The sequence below is a fragment of the Pogoniulus pusillus genome, chromosome 9 (assembly GCF_015220805.1).
Source record: "Pogoniulus pusillus isolate bPogPus1 chromosome 9, bPogPus1.pri, whole genome shotgun sequence".
Classification (NCBI taxonomy): domain Eukaryota; kingdom Metazoa; phylum Chordata; class Aves; order Piciformes; family Lybiidae; genus Pogoniulus; species Pogoniulus pusillus.
The window spans coordinates 33,476,283-33,492,134 of record NC_087272.1 but is presented as its reverse complement, the minus strand read 5'-3'; the positions used below and the strand labels follow the sequence as shown (position 1 = coordinate 33,492,134).

The following is a 15,852-nucleotide window of genomic DNA, read 5'->3' as shown; positions in this document are numbered from 1 at the left end:
ACATACTTTACTGAAAACTTACCCACTGTGGCAGAAGCTGATGACAGGAGAGACTTGCCCCAGGAACCCCAAGCTCCCCATCTACTTGCTTTAGATGAGGAGTCTGTGGCCTATAAGGAACAAAAATATTACTCCAATATCTAAAATTCATCTTTTCTAGAGGCAGGAGGGAACATGAAGAACCTGTCAGGCAACAAAGGCTGGTATTTAATAAATGATGATAGATTGGGTATTATGTGGAGTTCAAGATTCAGTGCACAATAAAGCAGAATGAGAAGCTTTGTTTACCCATTCCTGAAAGCACTAAAACTCCAAGGCTGTTTTTATAGACATCCCAATATTTCTTTAGGCACCCAATCCTATAAAAGCAGGAAACTTTATTAGGGCTGTGTCGGGGTTTGAGCAGAACTGAAGTGAAAAGAACAGGCAGGGTAACGTTAGGTCATTTTGATAAGGAGGCACAGCTGCAGAAAAGTGGCCTTGGGGAGGCTAGTAGAGAAGCTCAGAAGTTAGCTGCTATCTGTAGCTGAGCCGTGCAAGGAGGCCTCAAAGAGGGGGCAGGCTGGTTAGCCCCAGGAACAAGCAAATGTTGTGGCTAGCTGCGCAAAGGGGGGCTAAGGGGGGTAGTTGTTCAGGTCTGCCTCTATGTGTGTGGACAGCCCATACTCCGCTATGTAAACCCTTCAAAGTACACGCCCCTGTACCGAATCCACGATATAAGCACCACTCTTAGCTTCAAGAAACAGATTGACCACCTATGCACCACATCGGTATGAGCTCCTGTCTTTCCCGCTCCCGTGCAGCCTAAGTGAGGCCACCTCAACAGGGCTGTTATTAGGAGGAGGCAGAAAGCCATCACTTTCTTGAGTTCTATTGGGACTCAGAGTTAAAGGCTTATCTGCTTGAGTCTCCTCAGAGGTGGAACCCAGCAGAGGTGCACAAGGAACTCCTAAAAACCAAGATCCATAAAAACACAGCCATGGGAGCTTTATTTTTTAATTTATTAATGTCTGGTGTTAAGCAATTATCAGTATTCCATATGGAAATCATATTGGGAAACTGTCTCAAGGAAGTCTCCAGTAATATATCATCCCTATGCAGTCAACTCAAACACAAAAGCTCAAGTGCATGGAGCAGATCCTTGTGGAGGGTATCACTGGTCAAGACCCTGTAACAATGTGGCTTAACCTTTTTCAGTTTGTGGGTGCTGGAAAGCTCTCAGTGGAGATGAAAACACACCTTCAGCTACATAGTGTATATTAGATTTGGATGCTGTATAGACTGTAAAAAAGCCTTGTTTTTCCTAGTCTTCTCTATTAACTTCTTGCAATTATTCACAGGGCTCCCAAAGGATCTTTGTCTGTGAATCACAAATCAAAACCTACTGGCCTTGAACAAATCAAAACCTACCAGCTGTTTCAGCAAGCCTTGTGAAACACAGGCTGTTTTTGTACAGTCAGTGACTTGAAAATTAGTGAGTATAAGATTCAGTGCTGCATATGCAGATTAAATCCTGCCCTTTTCTAGCTTCATTCTGTCAACTGAATGAAGCAGATTTGTACAGGAAGCCAGATAACTAACTCACAGGAACATTATATTCATAAAAGATGGACTGGATTCTTAATAAGACTTAGGTTCTGGTATGTTTTACTGCCACCAGGCTAAGTGGACCACATTAATATTGCAGTGGCAAAGAGAAATCAAACAATTTCTAGTTCCCAAAAGCCTGGTGTTGCAGTTTCCCTTGTTTTGTTCCCATGCATGTTTTCTATATGTAACTCCCTAGGCTTCTGTGAAAAACAGTGTACTGTCCTTATGAAGCAGAGAGGGAAAAGGAAGTCTTACTTACTGTACTGCCTTCTTCATGCAGTGTTTCTTCAGATTCTGGTTCTGTATCAAGGCTTACAGTCTCACTGCACTCAGTGGGCACGTCTTCAGTGGCTTCTCCATTGGAAGGCAGGCTTTCCAGTACTTTTTCACTCAGAGGGTTTTCTTGAATAAATATATCTCCTTCCTGTCCACTACTGGCACTCTGAGCAGTCTGTCCAATTTCATCTTGCGAAGACTCATGAAAGACTTCAGCTTCCCCAAGGTGTGCTACAACCTTGTCAGGCAATACCTCATTGCTGGGCATTTCAGTGCCTTCAGGTTTTCCTTCTGATGGGATGCCATCACAGATGTCTTCAGACATTTTCAATTCTGAATACAGAAAATAAATTGCCTTTTAGGTTCCATAAACACTTGAATGACTATAAAATACACAGCGTTTACCATTGCCTACTGCTGAAAGCCAACACAGCCTTGATATAAGGCCTCCTGAAGCGTGGAGATGTGTAGCCCATATGCCATGCCAGGACTGGTATCACAGTGATAGTCTGAACACTCTATTCACCTTGCAGGATCTCACTCAAGTACAAATAGCAGTATTGCTGATTTACAAAATATGGTTTGGTGAGGGAGAAAGGATGTCCATTGGTCTGAGAAGTCAAATCTAAGAGCTTCTATATGGTTAGTTCCCTATGAGATGTGTATGGAAGACCACTTGGGAATAGCATACTACAGGTCACTGATCTGAAATAGCCAAGCAACTGTTACTCTCCTTCCTTCTCATCATTTCCACATATACAGTTTCCTATGGCCTGCTGACTGATGGGAGAGGAGGATGACAAATACAGCCTAAAACTGTAAGGATATTTCTGTCTTGGAGAACAGGCACAATTTGAGAACATGACAGGCCACAGTCCCTGCAGCCATTTCATAAACCAGGATGCATTCATTGCTCACACCATTTCTCCATCACCTGTCTCAAAGACTTATTGTTTGGGTTCTCACCTGCTCCTAAAATTCCATCTGTGTGATTAAAGGTTTTGAAGACAAAGTAAGCTTGCACGAGGTACAGTTATTGATTCTTCTCTTTTGTTTGTTTGTTGTTGGGTTTTTTTTGCTGGTTGGTTTTGCTAAGTTATGAACAAGATTAACTTACTCAGTTTCTTCCAATGCAACTTTATTCTTCTAAGTATCTTCCAGCACTGTGCAGTCATCAGGTTGAGGATTCAGGAAGAGAAAGAAATGGCCACTAAGTAAGCTCTGCAGCTGATTAAGGAGTGGCACTGGCAGAGTCCAAAAGGACTACTCTGCAGTGATTATCACCACTTACTTGTTGGAAACAACAATATGTCTGGCACTCAGAAGACAACCCTTGACAAAGAGTTGTCACTGCAAGCTCCTGACTATATGCTGAGTTGCCTTAGCATAAAATAAACTCACAGAGTCCTCTCTGTACATGTTGTCTTTTCATTGACTCTTGTATTAATTAAATCTGTCTCAAAGCTTTCTACCTCTTATGAAGGACTGAGATTCTAAGAGAGACTGAACAACAGTAAGCAAGGCAAAAACTAAAATGTAACTTGGATTTAGTAGAAATCTTCATGTATTTAATTATTTTACTAAATTCTATAGAATCACATCTGTGGCTTCAGTGGTCTGTTCATCTAACCTGAACATAGATTAGCTGCTTGACTAATCTCAAAACCATCTTTTGGGGATCAATGAATGAGAAATAAAACTAACAAATCAGCACTTGGCACCACTTACATTTCTTTAGCTTTTGCTAGGGCTTAATGGCCTTCAGAAAACATTTATTTACAAGTCAGAATCCTTGCAATTGTCTCAAGTATTTGCAGTCTTCTGTCACAAATATAAGCAAATAGTACAAAATGCTTTACTGTAGGTAAGTGTCGCCATTGTTTTAACAGTACTCAGTGTGGTGGGCAACATCACTTAAGGAAAATTTTTGTAGTTGTAAACCAAATTCTACCATTGGATGTGAGGACTGCACCCAAAGCTGTGCAATCTGTACATGCATGCATCATAATTTTGTATGGTGATTAGATCTGAATGAGAAGAAGTCAAACAATTTTTAAAGGGTTGGACTGGATGATCTTCACAGGATATTAGGGGTTGGAAGGGACCCAAGGAGATCATCGACTCCAACCCCCCTGCCAGAGCAGGACCACACAATCTAGCACAGATCACAGAGGAATGCATCTTGACTGGCCTTGAAAGTCTCCAGGGAAGGAGACTCCACAGCCTCTCTGGGGAGCCTGTTCCAGTGCTCTGTGACCCTTACAATAAAGAAGTTCCCCCTTGTGTTGAGGCGGAATCTCTTTTGTTGCAATTTACACCCACTGCTCCTTGTCCTGTCACAGGGAGCAAGTGAGCAGAGCCTGGCCCCCGCCTCCTGGCAGCCTTCAGATAGTTATAAACATTTATCAAATCTCCTCTCAGTCTTCTTTTCTCCAGACTAAACAGCCCCAGGTCCCTCAGCCTCTCCTCATAAGCCATGCCCTCCAGTCCTCTAATCATCTTCGTAGCCCTCCGCAGACCCTCTCCAGCAGATCCCTGTCCCTCTTAAACTGGGGAGCCCAAAACTGAAGGCAGTATTCAAGATGAGGTCTCAGCAGGGCAGAGTAGAGCAGGAGGAGAACCTCCTTTGATCTGCTGGACACACTCTTCCTAATACACCCCAGGATCCCATTGGCCTTCTTGGCCACAAGGGCACATTGCTGTGCCATGGTTAACTTGTTATCCACCAGCACCCCCAGGTCCCTCTCCACAGGACTGCTCTCCAGCAGATCCCCTCCCAACCTGTACTGGTGGAGTTTATTATTGCTCCCCAGATGCAGGACTCTGCACTTGTCCTTGTTGAACTTCATCTGGTTCCTCTTAAAGGTCTTGTTCCAACCAAAATGATCCTATGCTTCTACATACGTGTACACGAACCTTTGCAGGATTAGAGTCATCTCTGGGGACCATTCAGGCCAAGGGCGACAGCAGGTAACAGCATACGACCACAGCTGTCACAACCCAAATGCCGGTCTGGACCCGGAGGGAAGGCAATCAAGCTGCCATGCGTGAAGCTACACTGATCTAAACCAACTCGGACAACTCCGCCCAAGGGGCATTAGTCCCTACAGACAGCTCATAAGGAAGATGCAAAGGCCAGGGGAACACCCGCCCGCAGTTACCAGCCGCACTTGAGGCTGGCAGCGGCCAACGGGACCGGCGGCCCTCAGGGGCAGGCTGTGGCGGCAGTTCCCACCGTGGCTAGGTGGCATCTTCCGCTCCACCGCCTCAGCGGTTCCATCCCGCCTCGGAAGCCGAGCCCGGCCGCCCACAGGCTCCTTGATCAACGCCTCCCTGAGGGTCAACTTTCTGTGGCCGGCGGCACGGCACTCGCCTTTGGCCGGACGCCTGCCGTCGCTTCGCGCTGCGGGTGCGGCGAGCTGAGGCGCTGCCGCTGCCAGCTTCCCCTGCCTCGCTGCCACCTGCCCCGCGCCCCGGGCACGGCAGGAGCAGCCGGAGCGCCGCTCCCTCAAACCCGCAGCGGCCACAACTTCCTCCTTCTTTGTGTTGTTTCTCTTTTCTTTCCGAAATCCCCTCTGGGGTAGAGCTGCTAGTGAAGCGCCCGCAGCCAGTTTCAAACGCGGCAATAAAACAAGGAATCGCGCTGCTCCTTACCGCTCGGTAGTTCCCTTGCCGGCTGGCCCCCTCCGTTCCCTTCTCCGCCCCGCCACGTCGGCAGCAGCGGGGGGGGGAGGGAGGAGGCAGAGCAGGCCAGGCAGCCGCGGGTCAGACGGGCCGCGGGGAGGAGGGAGGAGGGGAGACTGGCTGCCTGTCTCTTCCCTCGCTCTCTATACGTGTGTCTGAGGCGGCTCCCGGCTCCGAGGCCGCCCCCGGACAGCCGGCTGCGGTCTGGGGCGGCAGTGCTGTCCCGGCCGCCATTATGTCCCTGCACCCACCCCCACCCCCCCAGCTGTCTGCGGCTCCGCTCGGCGGAGGGGCCGGCGAGGCGCGGGCTGATTGACGCCTCTGGGACGCGATGGTTGCCCCGGCGGGAGAGGCGGGCCCCGGGCTGAGCATCCCGCCGGGACAGATGATGGTCTTAGAAGTCTTTTCCGACCGAAACAGTTACACGATTCTATGGGTAGGACGGGGCTGGGCTCTTTTCAGTGGTGCTCAGTGGTAGGATAAGCGGCAAGCAAGAGCACAAACTAGAACACAGCAGTTTTCACGTAAGGAAAAACTTTTCTAGGAGGGTGCCGGAGCACTGGAGCGAGCAGGCTGTCCAGACAGCTTGCGGATGCTCCTCCTCTGGAAGCTCGACCTCAAAACGTTGCAATCTGTGGCCATTACAATCCTGTGCAACTTGTGCTGGGTGCTCTGGCAGGAGGGCTGGACTTGATCTCCAGAGGTCCCTTCCGACCCCTACCCTTCTATGACTACTCTATGAGTCTGTGATTTTAGGTATAAATTAATCTAGTCAACGAGCTACTGCATTTTTTGTTGTCCTTTTTTTATCTTTTTTTTCTTTCCTTTTTTTTGTACAAAACTTAGTCCTCAAAGTGACCTGCAGCTAACCACCCACTAAAGCGTGGGGTTGCAGAATTAAACAACTGAGGTTTTGGATGCCATTTTGCACCTTCCTTGTGTTCTCTCTCTTTACAGGAAATGCTTCTAAAAGAAACTGGGAGGTGCACACAGTTCCAGTAAGTGTCAGCACTGGGTGCCTTCAACCAAGCTAGAAAGACTTGCTTGAACGGGAAAATTGCAGGCTCTTGCCCAACAGCTTCCTGACTCTGTCTAGTTCCTCATACCCTTTCCTCTTTTTACCACTGGCACGCCAGTTTACTGTGATGAAAGTAATTTCCACAATACATTAGCCTTTCTATTACTAGTCTGCTGATGAGAGAAACTCTTTGATGAGAGAAACTGTTGCTACAGGAAGCAAAATCGATGTGGTGAATCTCTAAAGGCATCGCTAAATAGGAGGTCACAAAATAAAGCTCAGTTCTCATTAAGTGTGATCACACTATGTGGCTTTAGGTGTTTATCAGGCAAGAGTCTCTGAAGCTTCCCATTAAGGTAGGTGATAGCACAACTAATCTTTATTTCAGTAAATAATCAGTTAATTTCAAAGGCATGTCAATGAGAAATTAACCATCAAGGCATGCTGGTAGTTCTAGCATCTTTTAGGTTGATTTATTCATGTTTAGATGTATTTATTGCACATGAACTCTAGAGTGACCCTAAAGATATCTCTCTGCCACTGTGTGGAGCTTGTGGAAGGGTAAGGGCAGTGTCTCAGGAGAAATCAAGACAGATGAAGCTCAAAAGCTAAAAATTGTTTTTCCCCATGATGGATGATCATTTTGACTGTAGTAGATCTTGCCCTGTCGGTTTTGCAGACTCTGTGCAAGGCAATACATGTTGTAGAACTGCAAGGCAGTATTAATCACTACTGTAACAAAGTTATTACTCCATAATGAAATTAACATTCTAAGCACATCAATGTGTTTGGCTGCCTATTGGGACAGAAGCAGTGTATTTGTTTCCTAAGTTCCTAAATAACTTTATTGAACTTAACACTTGCGTTTTCTACTTTCACTTTTGAGTGCTCAATTTCACTTTTGGTGCAATTTGGTTTTGGAGTAAATGAGCAATAGTGACTGAACTCTTCTATTCATCTCAGATTTCACTGGAGTTGTTACTTTAAGTTGGGTGCTATCATCTTCCTAATGGGTTTCAGTAAAACTACTTGACAATAAATGGATACAGATAAAGAAAAGATGGAAGGAAACAAGTACTTTTAGCTACTTTCAACAGTACATGTAAGTATATATAACATTTGAGGAATATATAGCTCTTCCAGTGATTGCATTGGTAAATCTCAGTGGTGAATGTGAGGACTAATGGCATGCAATTAATGATAATATGCTGATTCTGCTGTTTAGGCTGTGCTTTATCTATTTTTATCATTTGTAGGCAGAACTGGAGAACTCAGACTATGCCAGCGGCTAGCTCATACTTAATTGAAGAGTAAGAATCTCTGATTTATCAGAGTTATTACAAGTTAACTGAATGTAGGTCTGATTCTGTATTCATTAGAGTAATAGCTGGGTTAAGTTCAAGCAATTAAACTGTTATTTTTCAAAACAGAAATGAATGCTAGGTAGAAGCAAGGTCTTAGGATTTTTATCTCATCCTTAGGATGGATAGCAAAACCTTCCCAGCTAAGTGCAGATGACGGTGAGGTTTGCATGTACTAACATTATGAGATGTCATGTGGGAACCACCTGTGAATACTCTTGTCTATATTGACAGAAATAGAGAAAGAACTGTAGAATCAGAGTGCCACTGTAAGGCTTATCAGCATAAGAAGCAGAGAACGTGAATGGTCCATATTCTGTCACTTACAAATTGTCCTATATGTCCTTTCTTTTTTAGCCTTTTAGCTTTTTAAGTTGAAATGAAATGTGATGGACCAAATAAGAGTTAAAGCGAAAAAAAGTAATTTTAAAGATTATTTTCTTTGCTTCTTGAACCACTGAAATGCTAAATCACGAATGTGTTACTGTGTGATAACCCTGAAAGGTAGGTTGTAGTGTGGCAGTTCTGTGTTTAGATCTCAGCTAAGATGGAATTTCTGACCAACATTATACAGAAATAAAGAGAGACTGGTTTATGTCTTTGTCAGGACAATAACCTAAGTGTCTGGGCATTCGGTGCTAAAGGCAAAGTCACTGCTTTGTTTCCGTGTCACTGTTTAACCCAATCACAGCACTGCTGGAGCAGGAGAGAGGTATTATTTTTCCATTCACATTAAATAGAAATTAAAATAAGACAAATAGTGCTTTTATAATCCGGACTTGATAAGAATTTGACAACTAAATTGATGCAGATAAATGGAAAAAAAAAAATTGGAATAATGCATATAGACTTAGATTGTTATGAAGTTCAGAGGGTAAAATGTTTGAATTTCAGTGTAAAACTTGTTCAGAAGAAGCGCTTCATTTCATATTGAAACAGCTGGGGGAACCGGGGTTGTTTAGTCTGGAGAAGAGGAGACTAAGGAGAGACCCTCTGGCTCTCTCCAACTACCTGAAAGTAGTTTGGAGAGAGGCGGGTATTGTTCTGTTGTCACAAGTAGCAAATGACAAAACAAGAAGAAGTGGCCTTGAGTTGCACCAGGGGTTGTTTAGGTTGGACATTAAGAACAATTTCTTCCCTGAAAGCATAGTGGTCAAGCCCTGGAACAGGCTGCCCAGGGAAGTGTTTGAATCATTATCCCTAGAGGTATGTAAAAGAAGCGTAGATGTAGTGCCAAGGGATGTAGCTTAGCTGCAGATGTGGTTGTATTTGGTTAATGGTTGGATTTGATATTCTTAAAAGTCTTTTCCAGCCTAGGCAATTGTGATACTAATTTGATGAAGACAGAAAGCTGGTTCACCTGTTGGCAAAGCATGAAAACACACAGTTCAATGACAAATAATTGGGAATTACAGCAGGCTACATGGAAAGTACATCTGGAGGAGAGCCAGTGTCATTTCATAAGCTGGCAATAGGTGGCTCAAACATTTATATGAAAAGTCTGGGCGTTCCTAAATGTTGTGACACAGGAGGAGAGACTTTCAGGAAGTTTTCTTTTGTCTTTTCCTGAGTGCATTTTTTGTTTTGTTCTTCTTTTTTTTTCTCCCAGAGAGCAGGGTTTTCTGGTGAGAAACTTTTATTGCTTTTATGCATTTGCTGGTTTGCTAAAACTGACTTAGATTCTGGGTCTTATTTGGAAAGGAGACATGTTTTCCCTAGACGGTTACTAGCAAGTGTATGGATGTACTGCTGGCAAGTGTATGGGTAAGAAATGATCTCTTCTCTTGCTCTTTAAACAATAGGACAATTCTTTGGTGTCATCTTGGTTTGCTTTGCTTACATCTCGATAATCAGCTTTCTGTCAAGATTGAAGACTTAAAATTACTTCTGAAGTAAAAGTGCTATGCCTATAAAGCATATTTTATTGCCTATAAAGCATAATTTCTTGTCTCTAAAGGGTAATTTCCCAGCTATAAAGGATAATTTTTCTAGTGTTACTCCCAAATCACTGGTTGTGTGTTACAACAGTTAATTTTGTTGCTTATTAGGATATTCTAAAGAAAGTTTGAAGGTACCTATAAATAATCTGACTGAATGATAAAGAAAAGTAAGCCTTGGTGGAAGAATTATATCTTCCTTTCAGCCTGGTCCCTGGACATTGCTGAAATTTTGTCTATAGAAGAAATCATGATTTGCAAGCAGATTTGATTATTGCTTTGTTGCCCAATCATAAGAACAGACTAGAGAATGCTGCTTAAATTTTGTTCTCTAATGCTTTTTTTGAGAGGTACAATGATAAAACTGCATATCATTTTTCCAAATGAAAATTTGAAAGAAGACTGGAAAAGTTTTGACATATTGCCCCGGTATTTCTAGATGATTTCCAAGCCTAGTTTCATGCATTCTTTACAAAAGAAGAATTTGGTGGACTTATTTTTGTTTTGCTTTTGAAAGTTTCTAGTATGTCTTGTGTTAGATGAAGAACAAACATTTTGGACCCAGTAATTCTCAGAAGGCATGTGGAACGGTTAATGGTATAGAGGATGTAGTCTTCAAGGTTGTAGCTTTAATCCAACATTGTAAAGTCACTAGAAATCATTGCAGAGACACTGGAAATGTAAACTTAACCATTTCAGCCATTCCAATATCAAGATGAAGTTGGAAGCTCCTGCAGTCCTGAGTATGGAAAGCTGCAGACAAAAACTACAATTTAAAAGTAGTGGGAGGAAGAAGGAAAGTGTTCTGAGGGAACAAAAATACTTGAGAAATCTAGCAAACAGCTTTCAATCAAGATTTACATGTATAAAAATGCTGGTTAAGTTCATGCCTGTTCCTCTTTCAGAAAGGCAGTCTAGTGGATTTATGTCAAGATGTAGAAGTTCTAAGGAAATATTTACAATTGCCAACTTAGAGACTGGCTACCCTAAACTCCTACCTTTCATAGAATCATAGAATCATAGAATCATAGAATCAACCAGGTTGGAAGAGACCTCCAAGATCATCTAGTCCAACCTATCACCCAGCCCTATCCAGTCAACTAGACCATGGCACTAAGTGCCTCATCCAGTCTTTTCTTGAAGACCTCCAGGGATGGTGTCTCCACCACCTCCCTGGGCAGCCCATTCCAATGCCAATCACTCTCTCTGGCAACAACTTCCTCCTAACATCCAGCCTATACCTACCCAGGCACAACTTGAGACTGTGTCCCCTTGTTCTGTTGCTTGTTGCCTGGGAGAAGAGGCCACCCCCCACCTGGCTACAATATCCCTTCAGGTAGTTGTAGACAGCAATGAGGTCCCCCCTGAGCCTCCTCTTCTCCAGGCTAAACAACCCCAGCTCCCTCAGCTTCTCCTCATAGGGTTTGTGTTCCAGGCCCCTCACCAGCTTTGTTGCCCTTCTCTGGACACATTCCAGCACCTCAACATCTCTCTTGAATTGAGGGGCCCAGAACTGGACACAGTACAGAAAAGTGCCATCCACTAGGAAAGACCAAAGCAAAGCCATGGTTATGGGTTTTCTCGAAACTGTTTAAATGAGCTTCTCATTCACAATAGAGACATTTGAAGTCAGTGTCATGTCCCTAGATCAGGGCTAGAATTTGTGTGCAGAGGTTCTATAATGGGTATTTTTTTTGTGTAGCATGCAAATATTTTCAGTGTGTGTTTGGTGTACTCAGACACAGGGACAGTACACTGTCAGAGTCTAAATTCAGGAGACACTCAGCCCCAGACAAGAAGCTAACTCTTCCGTGGACTTTCCCATAGCATAAATACAGAACATTCTACCCCACCTCACCCCAGTCTCCTGAATTCAAATAAATACTAATGACTACTCTTAGCTACTTAAAGACATTCAGATTTTGATTAACTCTCTTCAACCTCCTTCCAGTGTTGCAGTCCATGTTTTACAGTCACAAGACCATTTAAAAAGATGTCTTCATGCCTAGTACCTACCCTTTCAAAAAGAATTGTAGTTCATGTATTATACAGTTGTGGGAAGCTTTCATAAGACATTGACTCACAGCAACAATTTTATAAGCAAGCAGCAGATTTTAGTCAGCTATGAAATCAGGCCTGTTATGTAAGAAACAGACTCATTATACAGTAAATGTAGCCTGGAGAAGAGGAGGCTCAGGGGTGATCTTATTACTGTCTACAACTACCTGAAGGGGCATTGTAGCCAGGTGGGGGGTGGCCTCTTCTCCCAGGCAACCAGCAATAGAACAAGGGGACACAGTCTCAAGTTGTGCCAGGGTAGGTATAGGCTGGATATTAGGAAGAAGTTCTTCCCAGAGAGAGTGATTTCCCATTGGAATGGGCTGCCCAGGGAGGTGGTGGAGGCACTGTCCCTGGGGGTCTTCAAGAAAAGCCTGGCTGAGGCACTTAGTGCCATGGTCTAGTTGATCGGATAGGGCTGGGTGATAGGTTGGACTAGATGATCTTGGAGGTCTCTTCCAACCTGGTTGATTCTATGATTCTATGAAATACAGAATATTTAGCAAATAGATAGGAGTGGTGTTCTCTTCTTAAAGAATGGCTCTCCTGAATGATAGTTAAGTGCCTTCCCTGCTTTTTTCAGTTGGAGAGATGTGATGGCTCCTGCATAGCCACTTAATCTGGGTTTTGGTTTTCTACAGGATTAGGACAAAGATGGACAGATAAGTACCGAGCATCTCCAAGGAAGCAGAAAGCAGCATAACAGAAAATATGACATCTCTCAGAAACTTTTTTCTTTACAAGAGCTTGTTGGCATTAACCATCTGGAACCATGTCAGCTTGTCTGTGGAAAATGAACTCTTTGCAGCTGTTTCTAATGATTTTCCAGAAGGCGATTCTGACAAAGAAACTAGGAGTCTGCCACTCCCATACAGAAAGAGTCATCAGTCCAAAGCTGATTTTAACTGGGTTGTGATAGAAAATACTACAGAAAGCCTGTCATTGTCAGAAATCACAAATGTCGATGTGAAAGAGTTAACAGCTTTAGTATCTCGTTTCAGCCAAGGCTCCAGGTTACAAAATCTGACACTGACAAATATGAAGGTGGACTGGAGTGCTTTTGTTAAAATTTTGCAGACTGTCTGGCACTCCTCTGTGAAATACTTCACTGTTAACAATTTCACACAGTTGTCAGACATCACAAGGTTAGAGTTTGACTATAAGGGTACCTCTTTGAAAGCTGTGACAGTGAAGAAGGCTGTAGTCACAGATCTGTACTTCATACAGGATTACCTGTACAGGATATTTGCAAACATGAATGTTGCAGCCTTGACAATAGCTGAATCAGAGATGATACACATGCTGTGTCCTTCGTCTTACAGCCCCTTTAGATACTTAAGCTTTTTTAAGAATGCTTTAACAGATCTTCTCTTTCAAGAATGTAAAACACTAAATCGACTGGAGACATTAATATTGAAGAAGAACAAATTTGAGAGCCTTCACAAGGTAAGCCTCATGACCAGCCACATGGATTCGCTCCAATACCTGGACATGAGCAACAACTTGCTGAGTCACGACGGAGCTGCAGCGCAGTGCCAGTGGGCAGAGTCTCTGGCAGAGCTGGACCTGTCCTCAAACCAGCTGACAGAGGCCGTGTTCGAGTGCCTGCCAGCCAACGTCGCCAAGCTGTCCCTCCAAAGCAATCAGATCACCAGCGTGCCCAAGGGGATGGCTGAGCTGCAGGCCCTGAAGGAGCTGAACCTGGCCTCCAACAGGCTGGCTGACCTGCCGGGCTGCGCTGGCTTTGGGTCCCTGGAGCTGCTGAACATGGAGCTGAACTCCATCGTCACCCCCTCCGCCGACTTCTTCCAGAGCTGCCCGAGGCTGAGGGAGCTGCGGGCCGGGCGCAACCCGTTCAAGTGCTCGTGTGAGCTGCAGGACTTCGTGCGGCTGGAGAGGCGCTCCGGGGGCAAGCTGGCCGGCTGGCCGGCGGCCTACGTGTGCGAGTACCCGGAGGGCTTGCGAGGCAGGCAGCTGAAGGACTTCCACCTGAGCGAGCTGGCCTGCAACACCACGCTGCTGCTGGTGACGGCGCTGCTGCTGACGCTGGCGCTGGTGGCCGCGGTGGCCTTCCTGTGCATCTCCCTGGACGTGCCGTGGTACGTGCGGATGACTTGGCAGTGGACGCAGACGAAGCGCAGAGCTCGGCACGACCGGCCCGAGGAGCTGGACGCCGCTCTGCAGTTCCATGCCTTCGTCTCGTACAGCGAGCGCGACTCGCTGTGGGTGAAGGACGAGCTGATGCCCAACCTGGAGAGGGGCGAGGGCTGCATCCGCCTGTGCCAGCACGAGAGGAACTTCGTCCCCGGCAAGAGCATAGTGGAGAACATCGTCAACTGCATCGAGAAGAGCTACAAGTCCATCTTTGTCTTGTCCCCCAACTTTGTGCAGAGCGAGTGGTGCCACTATGAGCTGTACTTTGCCCACCACAAGCTGTTCAGTGAGAATTCCAACAGCTTGATCCTCATCTTGCTGGAGCCCATTGCTCCGCACATGATCCCTGCCAGGTATCACAAGCTGAAGGCTCTCATGGCAAAGCGAACGTACCTGGAGTGGCCAAAGGAGAGGGGCAAGCATGCTCTCTTCTGGGCTAACCTGCGCGCAGCTATTAGCATTAACCTGCCAATGGCTGATGGGAGGAGGTGTGAGGAAACAGTTTTTTTCTAATTGAGTTTCTTCTCATGGAGAGGCAATAAATATTTTGTGGTTTCTAATCAGTCTATGTACTTAATCTTTGGTTACAGAACTTTGTTTCTATGTAGTTGTCTATGGTGCCTCCTGTAGCAGTATATTTTGGGAAGCAGGCAGCTTTTTCTCTACACCCTGGAGATGTGAGCCTGCAGCTGACCCTGCCCTGAAGTCTGCATCTGCTAGTACACCCCAGTTATCAGGAAAAGGGAATGAGTAAATGTGTTCTGATCTCAGATACCATATCAGAGCAGATTCCTGGCATTTGACTAGTCATCTTTGTGACTAGCAGGAATACTATTCTACAAAGTAATACATACAGACATGTGACAGAATGACGTACAGAACCGATAATACAGGAGCTAAGCACTCTCCAACCCCCAAAAACGTGCCTGATGGAGTGAAAGTATAAATATTTCTATGTTATATTTAAGCAGTATGTAGAATAAATAGAACTGGGAGTCCTGTGGCAGTGTGGATTGCCCTGCAAAGAGATCAGCTCTTCATTAGCTTTGGAAATGTTGCAAAGCATCATTGCTGCCAGAGGGTTAGAGCAGGGAAAGGTGCTCAGAGGAAGAGAATGGGGCTCCATGGGAGGTGAGGCATTCTGAGTGATAAGAACCACTGTGAACCCCCTGTTTTTACTCAGGACTTCAATTTGGCTGGTTTTCCTTTTGGAAACATTAATGTGATTGACCATAATGCACATTGGTAGTCACTGCTTGGTCAAGAGTGTGTTGGATTTGTGTGGTGAAGTTTTGGTAGTGGAAGGGGGACTACAAGCATGGCTCCTATGAGAAGCTTCTAGAAATGCCTTCACCCTGAATTTGTGACTCACTGCTGCCCAAGGCTGAGCCTATCGCCGACAGTGGAAGTGCCTCTAACATACTTTAAAAGGGAAAAGCTCGAGAAGAGAGAGGAGTATGATATGGGGGAAACAACTCTGCAGACACTAAGGTCAGTGAGTAAGGAGGTATAGGAAGTGCACTAGAACAGAAATTCCCTTGCAGTTCATGGTGAGATGTCATGATGACTCCCTGCAACCCATGAAGGTTAATGGTGGAGTGGATGCCCACTTGCAGCCCATGAAGGATGCCCACATCAGAGGAGCTGGCTGCATCTCAAGAAGGCCATGATTCTGATGGAAGCCCATGTGATGGCATTCTGTTCCTGAAAGCCTGCACCTCATGCAGGGACACATTCTGGAGCAGTTTATGAAGAATTGCAGCTCCTGAGAAGG

At 45.0% G+C, this 15,852-nt stretch overlaps 2 protein-coding genes across 5 annotated transcripts in view; one reads left to right on the top strand and one right to left on the bottom strand.

Annotated features, from left to right (window-relative positions):
• FAM114A1 (family with sequence similarity 114 member A1) overlaps window positions 1–5,743 on the bottom strand; it is a 43,559-nt gene extending 37,816 nt beyond the window's left edge. For all 3 annotated transcript variants that reach the window (XM_064149133.1, XM_064149134.1, XM_064149135.1), the window contains exons 1-3: window positions 5,521–5,743; window positions 1,850–2,199; window positions 23–110 (exon numbers count right to left, since the gene is read on the bottom strand). In XM_064149133.1, the coding sequence (XP_064005203.1) occupies window positions 23–110; window positions 1,850–2,191 (430 nt within the window). In that variant the 5' untranslated portion in view covers window positions 2,192–2,199; window positions 5,521–5,743. The remainder of the gene's footprint in view (window positions 1–22; window positions 111–1,849; window positions 2,200–5,520) is intronic.
• An 82-nt stretch (window positions 5,744–5,825) lies between these two features.
• Window positions 5,826–14,638, top strand: LOC135178306 (toll-like receptor 1). 2 transcript variants are annotated; one of them, XM_064149130.1, is made up of 3 exons: window positions 5,826–5,986; window positions 6,508–6,548; window positions 12,566–14,638. In XM_064149130.1, the coding sequence occupies exon 3, from the start codon at window positions 12,636–12,638 to the stop codon at window positions 14,589–14,591; it is 1,956 nt and encodes a 651-aa protein (XP_064005200.1). In that variant the 5' UTR covers window positions 5,826–5,986; window positions 6,508–6,548; window positions 12,566–12,635; the 3' UTR covers window positions 14,592–14,638. The 2 variants fall into 2 exon arrangements, with proteins under 2 accessions (XP_064005200.1, XP_064005201.1); XM_064149131.1 differs by lacking the exons at window positions 5,826–5,986; window positions 6,508–6,548 and adding an exon at window positions 6,839–6,924.
• The last annotated feature ends 1,214 nt before the right edge of the window (window positions 14,639–15,852 follow it).

Bases quoted from the DNA above. Each gene is read 5' to 3' on its own strand.
- LOC135178306 (XM_064149130.1), top strand. From the start codon at position 12,636: ATGACATCTCTCAGAAACTTTTTTCTTTACAAGAGCTTGTTGGCATTA.